Genomic DNA, 11,831 nt, shown 5'->3' on the forward strand with positions numbered 1-11,831 from the left:
CTGGTTGGCCATGATAAAGAGTTTGGATTTTATTCTAAGAGTGACTAGGATTTTATGCAGGCTAGAAATGACCTGTCTTACATTCTAACGACACACCTCCAACTGCCGTGGGAGAGGAGATGAGAGTAGAGCAACAGGGCTCCGATGGGTGGGTGGGAAGGGGCAGGTGGCAGTATTCCAGGGAAAGAAGATGGTGGCTTCCACCCAGGTGCTAGCTGCAGAGGTGATGAGAAAGGTCAGGCAAAGGAATCATTTTCAAAGCAGAGAATGAGTTTGCTGATAGTTTGGTTGTAGGGTGGGAGAAGAGGAAGTTTTTTGGTCTGAGTAACTAGATAAATGGTGGGATTATTTACTGAGATGGAGAACTCTGGGGGAGGAGAAGGTTTTTATGTTGGAGGTGGTAAAGAAAGAGTTCATTGCAAAATACTTTCTAATCATCCAATTTGAGATGTCAGGTGGGCAGTATGAGTCTGGGAACGGCCCAAGTTAAAGATAAAATTTTGTAAGTTTTCAGTAAATAGACTGTATTTTAAGCCATGGGATGGATGTGATCCCCTCAGGAATGATTTTGGAGGAGGAAAGAAGATTGAGCCCTGTCACTTCAATAGTTAGAACTTTGTACTTATGAATATCAAACAAAATGTTACTGTAAATTCAAAATGTAAAATAAATAGGAGACAGGGCTACTTTGCTTGAAGTTAGAGGACTCAGAGACCACCAGGCAAATTCTTCCCTGCACCTGCCCCAGCCCCAGAAATCCCCACAGGAGTCCATGTTAGGCTTACAGGCTCTGAAAAACAAATGTTGAAAAACACAGTCTCCTTTGTCCTTCCCAGCTCTGGTGGTCTGCCATTCCCTTCCTGGCTGCCAGCCACAGGGGTTTAGTCTACCCTGGCCAAGGTATCCAAGGGCTCAGGCTGAGTTCACGGTTCTGTTATGTAGATAAACAGATTTAGAGTTTCTTCTTGGTGAGATTCAATTAGAAAACCAGCAGATGGAACTATCGAATATCAGAGCTGGGAGTGAACCCAGAGATTCTCTCTTGCAATCTCTCCTATTTACTGACATGTGAATGATGGTGTACAGAAGAAAAAGGGACTTACTTAGGGTTACCCTGGGAGAAACCTGCAGGCCTTGCCCCTCCATTCCCTGATTCATAAGGTTGTATGACAAAGGTGATGAAAAACATAGACATTATTTTGCAAAAATGAAACTTGCACAGTCGGAGAGTTGATTTGGTTGCGATCAGTGAGCGCACGTTCATTAAGAATGTGAGATCCTCTGAGCATCTGTGCTAGAGAAACTTTTGGTTATTGGAAAGTTAACTCTCCTTTAATTGGGAATTCTTGGGCTGTGGTTCCTGGATAAGCCTGGGCTTCCTGGATTCCTAAGTTCAAGGAGACATGGGCTCCCTAGAAAATGTATGTGCACCTGTATGCATATGTATATGCGTGTGTATTTTTTTCCCCTGGGCAGAGTTCTCCAAAATTACTATTATTTATTCTTTCAGGGACCTATGATTACCCACCTTCAAAATGGGTAAAAAACAAAAAAATTAAACAAAAAAATTTTGAAAATCATCATAGAAAGCAAAATGAGTAACCGTTTTAGACAATGTACTATTTTAATCCTAATAATGTAGTTACCTATTTTTCACTAGGTGGTGGCCTTATACAGGTCACAGAAATAAGCTGTGTTTCTCAGAAAAACAAAAAATAACAAATAAAGGGAGTATAGTAGAGTATAAAGCGATGCCCATATCTTTTAATCACCAGGAAATCAGCAGAAAGTAATGAAACCTTTTGCAACACTCGCTGTACCAGACCTTGATATACCATTAGCTTTCTGCTGTAGTATCATTCATTAAACGTTTCTGCAAAACAAGTCTTAATATGAAGTCTTTGGCCTTTCCTTATTTGACTCATATTTTCCTGTGTTGTTTTCCTATTTAACATCTTTTTCATTCTCCTCGCGTAGGACCCCGTGGGCACTGACATCCCGCTCACCCATGCCTATTTCCTGTAATGGACAAACTTGATGCTAATGTGAGGTATGTTACCCTTCTGTGCACCTTGTGCTATAAATTATGGACATTTGTACTACGAGGGCTCTGAAAAATCTATTGTTGTAGAGTTACAAAGCTAATGGGTGTAGATTGTCTTTGATGTTTCATATATAATCATGAGTGGTGGTGCTGTTTGAGTATTAGTGTTTTATCATTTCTGTTTAAATGATGAATGTAATATGCTGTAAATGTTTCCAGCTGCCTGTGCTAAAAATCTGCATTGTGGAGATGCTGTTTGAATATAGGCATTCATCTCTGTAATAGGAGGAAAGAGGTAATTAAATGGGGGTAAACACAGTTTAAGAATATCTATCTGTTCATCTCAGCTTTAGGTATAAAGTCAGGTAGATTTTTATAGCAGGTTCTAGTTTGTCACTTCTTTGCACAGCCAGGTCAATAGACTATGTGACGGGATAAGTTGTATGGCGTAGTTACATAAAGCTCAATGATTCTAGTTTGGTTTTGTTTTTCCTGTAATTTACTGTAAACCTTAGAGATGAAATAATAGAATGACTCCTATGGAATGCTTTTCTTAAAGGGTTAAGAAAAAGTCCATTTTTACTTAAAAACAACCAAATAGTGACAATAGTGTAGAGAAAATTTTATTCCATAATGAACTGGCATTGAGGCTGATGATTAGCCCTAGGTATCAGTCACTGATCATAACAGAAAAATACATATCCAGTACAACCATAGGAGCTATTGTCTTTACACTTGATACCTGTAGGAGAGTATGTTTCAGGTATAGATCAGGGGCCATGTGCTTCTGTATTTGATATAGTGGAAAGCTATGACCACAGGAAGCTGTCAAATCTCTTGAGAGACACTCTAAGATGCAATATAACTTGAATTTTGAGATGTACTATCACCCAGCCAAGGGAATTAATTGAGGGTAGACTGTGTCTCACTACATCTCACATAATCCCTTAGTGGTGGGTTGATGGTTAGCTTGTTACTGCTTTACTATATACATATTTCAAATAGTGTTGTGTTCTAGTCCATCTAGTTATACAAAAAGATTGTATACTTCATCATAAAGCATTTTACCTCTTAAGCAAAAGCTTGTGGACTTTATTTTACCAGACACACTGACTTAGTGAAGAGTCTTAGGAACCAAACATAGATTTTTAGGCTGGTGCTGTGTGTTTAATTTTCTTCTAGAAGTTTGTGAAATTGTTTGCTCAGAGAAAGGACAGTGAGATGCAGAGAATCTCGATTTTATTGTTGTTAATTAAACGACCAGGGTGAACAATACTAATGGCAACACATTATGAAATTATTTTAAATTTCAGACACCATATCAAGCCAGATCGATTGGTTAAAATGCACTTTTTGGGGTAATAATTCAGATATTATGATCCCTAACATTTCTGCCTTTTAAACATTTATTTATAGCAGCATTAGATTCTAACAGCAGAATACAATTCAATTAGATGGACATTAGCCATTCTTGTGTGTGTCATGGAACAGTGTGGGATACGAGATGATATCATGCACCTGAGTCTCATCTCTGCACCATCCTCTCTGTCAGTTTTCTAACTGGATCCCATAAGCATATGTTTCTCCTCACACCTGTCCCAGTATTAATAACAGACAAATGTCACAGACTTCTCTCATTTCCTCTCAGTACAGCCTCTGAGTGTCCATAATAAAGGATCTTTTAGGCTCACGTTTACCAAATTGGGATCCATACATTGTTAGTACTACAGAAGGAATTTAGGTAGTATACCGATAACTTCTTTTCCTATTTATTTTATTTTTTAAATTATTTTTTATTAAATCATAACTTTGTACATTGATGCATTTATGGGGTTCAGGGTACTGCTTTGATACACAATGCTTTCACAAGAAGTAATACTGTTTTGCCACTTACAGTAGCAAAATAACATTTCCTTTTAAGATAAATTTATTTAAAATTTAAAAGTATATGTAAAGAAAAATATTATATATGTTTTCATATCCATTAAATGAATGTAAAGAAAATCACAAGGGTACTATGTAAACGATTAGGGTCTAGAAACCGGTGTAACTAGACATAGTTTATCATTTTTAGAGCAGGAATTGGAAATTCTTCTTTGTTAAGAGATGTCTCCACTTGGAAAAGTGCCTATGTAAGGAGAGAGATGAAGAGCCTGGGTCCCTGACCCAGGGGAGGAATCCTTGGACAACAGAGAAGATTCAGAGAAGGAGATTCTGAGCTCTCCTTGGGAAGGGCAAAACATCCAGTTGCAGGGTAGTTGTAAGGAATTTTGAGAACAGTTAGATTGCATGTCTTTTTTTTTTCCCCCCTTTCAAATGTGGTGGGTGTGCTGGTGTCTCTGAGGACCCGGTCCTTCAGGAAAAGTTTGTGGCATCGCTATGAATTGGGTGTTGAAAGTTTCCTATGTTGAATGTGTGAGATCATCATGAGCTATGATCTAGACTTGTATTATCCCCTTTAATTTTTAAAACAATCCTATGAGGCACATACTATTATTGTCCCCATTATACGATGTGTGGCAGCTAAGACACAAGGAGATTAAATAACCTGCTCAAGGTCATATAACAACACTGCCTCTTCTTATACGATAAATATTTCATGTCAGTGTGTGTGTGTGTTTATAAACTGGTGAGATGGCTGACATTCCTGTCTTGGTAAATGATGTTTTGAAGGGAGAGTAGAGGTATGAAAATGGACACTCAATAGGAACAGTTTGGCAGCAGATGATAAATGCCCTGGGGAAATTTTAGAAATCTGAGAGAAGGCTTCAGATTTTTCACAGGCTGTAGAATTAAGGGGTTCCAGTTATTTCCCCCCAGATATCAAGAGACAGAGAGGTCCTAATTGACATTTAGGGTTAAATAAAATGTCTTACATTTGTATATTTTGTCAGCTCCTATGAACCATTTTTGTTTGTTCCTCTTCATTTAACTGAGTTCGCTAATTCAGCTGAGTCCTTGCTGCTGTATGTCCGTCAGCATTCCTGGCTAAAAGAATCTGAAGCTAACTCCAGCTAACATAATTGAAGGTGATTTGGGGCAGCTAGAGTGGACAGGCCCACAGAATTAAGGTGAAAAAATGCGAGAGGACCAGATTTGGATATAAACCAGAACTTGGAGAATTCCAGGAGAGTTAGGAAGTGGAACAGTGGCTACCCACAGGGAGGAGTGCTCAGAGCGCTGCCTTTCTTTATTTACTTTGTATTAATTAAGCCTTAAGCTTTGTGTCAGAAAGAGTAAGACAAGTTCCTGTTCTTAAAAGTCTCATGGTCTAGCTAGAAGATAATCGCCCAAATAGAGTATTTAATACAATCATCAAAGAATCCTGATAGTGAGATCTACAATGATCTATGTTCTGTGAGAACTCTAGGGTGACACTAAAGAAAAGAAACATTAGGTCTTGATTTTAGAACGTAAGAAGCTTTGCAAACATTTTTCTCTTAAGTATCTACATTGCAGAGAAAGCTGTGGATGTAGGATGGATTGACTCATGAGGAAAGGCTAGCAGTGGACCAGGCCCTCGCTAGAGAAGCAAGTTCCTGGAGAGTCTTATCCTTTGGTAAATAGTGTCACACAGACAGCCATCAGCAGGCAGCTCTTCCCAGATAATCTGACACCTACCTCATTAGGATTTTTTTTTTCTTTTTTTGGTCTGTTTGCTCCTTTGGGGGGTTCCAAAGGAGACAGCTGCCCTCCTTCTGAAGGGTTGAAAAAAGAAAAATGGAAACAGTGGCTTTGGTGATTTTGCAATGGATGTCCTTTGTAGAATGTCATTAGCTTGCATTTTGGGGATGAGCCAGCTGGGGCCTTAGCCCGCACTAGCCCAAGTCTGTGAAGCCACTAAACTCTGCCTTAAAACACTTCCGGGCTGACTTGGGAGACAGCCACCCTTTTTGTTTTGTTTAACTACCAGCTTCTTCCCACTGACATGGGAAGGGTGATCCTAAAGCCAAGGGTGATCCCTAAAAGCCCAGGTTTCCATCCTTTTTTTTCTTGCAGTTTATTACAATTAAAAAGTTTCTGCTTTCTAAGAATTTTTTTTCTACCCATTTCTAATTTTAGAAAGTATAGGATTCAGGCAGGAGATGAATGGGTGGAGGCAAATTCTTGTATATGTACAGAAACTTGGACTTTGAAGTTTCTCAGGATAATGACCCCAGGCTTGGACCGGAGAAAAAGTTTATTTTCTATCCTGATTCTCTTTCGTTATAGTTTTCTTCTACCCTTGACTTATTTCCCTGCCCCGTGGGCTCTGTCTGCTGTTCTGCTTCTCTGTCCCTGGAGTCTCTCAGGGGCTTCCTCCTTCTTTAATAAAAACACCCTTGTTTAAGATTCTGTTTCTCCTCTACTAAAGAACCATTGTGCTTCCTTATTAATGTTTCTCATTAGTAAGCAAAAAGGCATCTTATAGGAATTATGAATCATATAAATGGTAGCATTTTTTTCCCTTTGCTAGGGTTTCTAGGAAACTGATAGCCGTATTTATAATCACCACTAGCAAGTGGGGAAGATGTCTGGGTCGGTACGATGGCTCTAACACGCCTTTGTTTTATTTTTCCAACTCCTTTTTGTCTCCTCATCTTGATTCTTTTACTTTCTTAACAATATATTATATTGATCATTTTTGTAAGCTACTTTAAGGAAGGAAAGAAAGAAATGGAGACAGGAAGTCAAGAAGAAATCAATTTCCAGGAAGAAATGAAATCTTTTTTTCTTCTTCCTTTGGGAGTACTTGATGCCTTCCACGAGAGAGGCATTAAATATTTTTGAACTGAAGATCAAAATGGAAAGCTTTTGCTCATAACACACAGAATCTGAATACATACCCAAAGGTGAAATACACAATCCGTGTGTAATACACAATCCGTGTGTAAAAGCAGTCACCTGATTTACACATATGACAATGTCGATTAAAAATGGTAACAAAGGTGAATAGTGGCTGGGTTCAAATTAATTACCCAGATGTCTTAATTAAGTCATGATACTAAGTTGCAATTTATTACTTCAAATCAAGAAATTAATTGGATAATGTAATAGTCCATTTTTCACTGTTATGAAGGAAATACCTGAGGCCAGGTAATTTACAAAGAAAAGAGTTTCGGTTGACTCCTTCTGTGTTCTGTGGGAGAAACATGGCACCCACATCTGCTTCTGGGGAGGGCTACAGGGAGCTTCCAATCAAAGTTGAAGGCAAAGGGGGAGCAGGTGTGTCCCCTGATGAGTGAAGGACCAACAGTGAGGGCGGAAATGGTGACAGGCTCCTTTAAAACAACCAGCTCTCAAGTGAACTAATAAAGAAGAACTCAGACATAATTTTGAGGAAACCACCAAGCCATTCATGAGGGATCTACCTCCCTGACCCAAACAACTCCCACCAGGCCCCATCTGCACCATTTTAACCTATGATTTGAGGGGACCGGACATCCAAACCATGACAGATATCACTGTGACTATACGAATTACTATAGAGAAAAAGATAACATAGTTAAATAGGGGAGTTGATTTTTGGTTTGATTAATACGGGTGACAATACTTACTGTGCTTCACTAAAGTCACAGAATGAGGCTGGAATTTTTTAATGCAAAATATTCCAAAGCCTTGAAATAGAGAATTCAAAATCAATGTGTATCAGTTGTCTTCCCTAAAGACTTATCAATATGGAACTGATTTGGAACTGAAGTGAATTTATGTTTGTAACCTGGCAATCAGAATTGTGAACATGTGCAACTTTAAGGCTGTGAGATGTTTTGCAGGAAATCTTCCTTCAGGCTCTGAAATTGTGACATGAATTAGCATATAAGGAGAAAGTGAGTGGGTACCATTTAAAAGGGGTTATTTTTATGTTGCTTTAGAAATGTAAATGAGAATAATAGTCAGCTTTATTGCTTCACTGACAAAATGGTAATTATTCAGTTAGTCCTGTGATTAGATCAGGAGTATGTGAATATGTGCTGGAACTCATCTTGTGCTGAGAAACCCTATGCCTCATGGATCACAGGGGATCACAAGCTACAGACAGCACAAACTACCAGAGGGAGGGTGACACATTTATATTTTCTAAAGTAATGGTCTCTTATATTGTGTGAAATCTGCTGATTGTGGAATTAAGCTAGCCATCCTCTGCTTGAGCTTCCAAAGTGCTCCTTCCATAACAATTAGCTAGCAGCACTGGGGGAGGCTGGAAGAGTGGGGTCTATTGGAACAGAATGGTCGGAGTTCAAGTCTTGACTTTCCCACTTACTGACATTGAGCAAGTTATTTAATCGTCAGAGCTCTCAGTTTTGGCATCTGAAAATGAGATTTCTGTGAGGATTATAAGTAACAGATAAAACTCGCATAATAGATCCCAAACAGTATGTACAGAATAATAACAAATGTGTTTTTAGTCATTACAAATATAGAGAGATAAAGGCATTTATTACCCCTTAGTACACATTTATTGTATTTACTTGGCTGATCTTATTAATCAGTGGTTAACCTTTTTGAATATTTGTCCCTGATTTTGCCTATTATCTTGTGGGGAAGCTGAGCCTCCCAAAGGTGATGGAAGACCCTAATCTGGAGACTAGTAAGTGGCTTAGTTGGGACAAGAATCCACATCTTTTATACCTTATTCAGCACTAGTTTCTCTTTACTTTGCAGCTTCCTTGAAATTGTGCATATTTTTGGGGGGGGGATTAGAGGATCTAGGAGTAAATCCTGTGTCTTTTTGACTGCTGGTTTTGTGCTGTATTCAATAAAGCCAGCTCTTCTTTATGTGCAATTAATACCTTGGGTTGTGGGCTTTGTTTAGAGGAAAATACCTCTGACCTGTTTCTTTCTACTTTTCTATTTGTCAATGTCTGGTTAAGAATATGGAAACTATTACATATATTTTAATTCAAGGGAAATTGAACATAAGGAATTGGTTGCAAATCTCCCTGGAAGAGAGGAAGATACTAACCAGGGAGCCTCGGGCACCCCTGCTGCCTTGTGTCTGCTGCAGGCCCTGCCACTGCCACAGCCACACTTGTGGCTTCTGGAACCATTTGCTGCTGCTCTTACTGCTGAAGGCACAGTAGAAAAATGCTTTTTTCCCCCTCTTGCCATCCAATTTTCCATTTGGAGTCTCCCATTTAAATAATATAACCAGAAGCAGGTGAGAAAGAAAGTCTGAAAAATGTAGCTTTTAGGCTTCTAGCCTACTCTGACTGAGATGAGTACATGAAACGAGTAACAGATGACGGATACAGCATCTTCACCGTGTAACCCTGGTTCCTCCTGGAACTTAACAGCTGTGGGAACCGAGGCACTGGGCTTCACAAGTCAGAGCATACACATGAGGCCACATTAACATCAACACTGAACCTTAGTCTGCCAGACTGCAGAAAGCTCAGCTTTTCCCAGGCCACCTTACCCAGATGTTTGGGGGAATTTGATTATTATAGACAGGAGGGCTGGAGAGTGCCCCTAAATCTGTTCTGCCGGCCAAGCTGAACGTCTGCAGTCTCCAGCTCTGTCAGTTTCACAGAGACATACTTTGAATCGTACTCTGCTGAAAGACCAGTCCCTGGGCTTCAAAGGTTGCACCTTAAAGTAGAAGCTTCTCGTTGGTGACAATAGAAGATGGACAATTAAGTTTGCAAACTCATCCTAGAAAAAGTGCCACACACCTTAGTTCATTCCCCTTAAAGTACTCCCCTTGAGAAGCTGTGCACTGACACCAGTGCCTAGTTCACCCTTCAAAGAACTTTTTCTTTTCTTTCCTTTTCTTTCTTTCCTTTCTCTTCTCCTCTCCCTCTCCTCTTTCTCTCCTCTCCCTCTGTCCTCCCCTCCCCTCCTCTCCTCTCCTCTCCCTCTTTCTTTCTTTTTTTTTTTTTTTGACAGAGTCTCACTTTGTCAGCCTGGGTAGAGTACCATGGCAACAAAGTTCCCAGCAACCTCAAACTTGGGGGCTCAAGTGATCCTCTTGGTTTAGCCTCCTGAGTAGCTGGGAATATAGGTTCCTGCCATGAAACCTGGCTACTGTTAGAGACAGGGTCTTGCTCTTGCTCAGGCTGCTCTCCAGCTCTGGAGCTCAAGCAATCCACCTGTCTACATCTCCTAGAGTGCTAGGATTACAGGCGTGAGCCACTGTGCCGGGCCCTTCAAAGCACTTTTCTAGGATGAATTCATGACCTTAATTGTCAGACCTCATATGGTGACAGCTCTGAAGGCCATTCCAGAAAAAGAGTTTTAAAACTGCTTTGAAGGGTGGACTAGCTGCCAGTGTCAGTGCTTAATGTCCCAAGGGGAGAACATCGAAGGTGACTGTGGTGATATGCAGTAATGAGGTGTGTAGCACATTTTCTGGGATGAGTTCGTGAACTTCATCATCAGGCCTAGTACCTGTCATTTCACTTATGAAGTGAGAAAAGTGTGCTTTTTGTGTATAACTTGCCCAAAGTGGGTCTCATATGAAAATTTCTTGAGAAGTATTTCAGAAACCAGCAGTGCAGCGTTTCCAGTTCTCAGACCTAATCTTCCTTGGGCGCACAGAAGGTTTGGGTTATGATGAATTTTGTTGTCACCGGTTACATGTTCTCAGAACCACCATTGCTATGCATCATTCTGGGTCTGTTGCTCAGTCCATCCTGCTGTATCTGGCTCCTGAACAACACCTTGTCATCTCTCCCTGAAGTTCGGTTTTTTTGGAGCCCTGCCAGCCATCGCCCATCTTTCTTTAAATGTCAAATTTCAATAAGATTTTTTTAGTTTCTCAGGACCCGTGTAAATCAGTGGATGCAAATAACTTACTGGGAATAGAGATACTGACTAATTTTACAAAAAATTCTGCAAGATCTATGTGATTTTCAGTTTCAGCCCAGTCAGAATTTCCTTTATATGTAATAAGATTAGAGTATCATCTGTACTGATGGCTCACCGGGATTCCAGTAAGACATTTTTTCCCTTTTTATAAGATCAAGCTGTCACTAGAGTCAAGGAGCACATGACTGATGCTGAGAATTATTTGAAATACCTTCCAAGCTCCTTTCCATAATTTGGGGCTTCACCTATGGTCTGTAGCTTCTTACAATACACACAGTTCACAAAAAAATGGAAAGGGTTTCAGAAAGGTTAACTGACTTTTCCTAAGCCCTTATGGCTAACAAGTCATTAAGGAAGACTAAGATCTAAGTCTTTGCCTCCAAAATCTCTCCTTCCCCCCCCCCCAAATTATCTTGTAACTGTTCACAAACTATATTCTTTTTTTGAAACTAAACAAACTTATATATTTATATGTTTTATTTTCTTCTTATTATTATTTTTTATTGTTTGAGATTCATCCCAAAAGAATTAGGTTACACTAATTGGCTTTGTTAGATATCCCTCTTATAATCGTGTCCCACCCTGAAGAGATGTCCCATACACCATGACCTCCTACCACCTTCCTCCTCCCCTCTCCCTGCTCCTCCATTCCCCTACCCACCCCTCTTGTAGTAGCTCACATATGGCCTTTATATTAGAATTAAGTACATTGGATTCTTGCTTCTCCATTCTTGTGATGCTTTACTAAGAAGAATGTGTTCCACCTCCATCCATGTTAATACAAAGATGTAGATTCTCCATCTTTAAAATGGCTGCATAGTATTCCACGGTATATATAGCACACAGTTTTTTAATCCATTCCTGGGTTGGTGGGCATTTAGGCTGTTTCCACATTTTGGCAATTGTAAATTGAGCTGCGATAAACAGTCTAGTACAAAGGTCCTTATGATAGAAGGATTATTTTTTTCTGTTAGCCTAGTGATGGGACTGCAGGATCAAA

The 11,831-nt window shown here is 39.7% G+C and overlaps 1 protein-coding gene across 3 annotated transcripts in view; it reads left to right on the forward strand.

Moving 5' to 3' along the window:
- The window catches only part of HTR4 (5-hydroxytryptamine receptor 4), a 194,985-nt gene that overhangs the window by 15,525 nt on the left and 167,629 nt on the right, over positions 1-11,831 (forward strand). For all 3 annotated transcript variants that reach the window (XM_012807695.1, XM_003782058.1, XM_003782059.1), the window contains one exon: positions 1,978-2,050. In XM_012807695.1, the coding sequence (XP_012663149.1) occupies positions 2,025-2,050 (26 nt within the window). In that variant the 5' untranslated portion in view covers positions 1,978-2,024. Of the gene's footprint in view, positions 1-1,977; positions 2,051-11,831 lie in introns of those variants that run through there.

This window comes from Otolemur garnettii, unplaced genomic scaffold (assembly GCF_000181295.1).
Source record: "Otolemur garnettii isolate 467f Iridium unplaced genomic scaffold, OtoGar3 scaffold00003, whole genome shotgun sequence".
Taxonomy (NCBI): domain Eukaryota; kingdom Metazoa; phylum Chordata; class Mammalia; order Primates; family Galagidae; genus Otolemur; species Otolemur garnettii.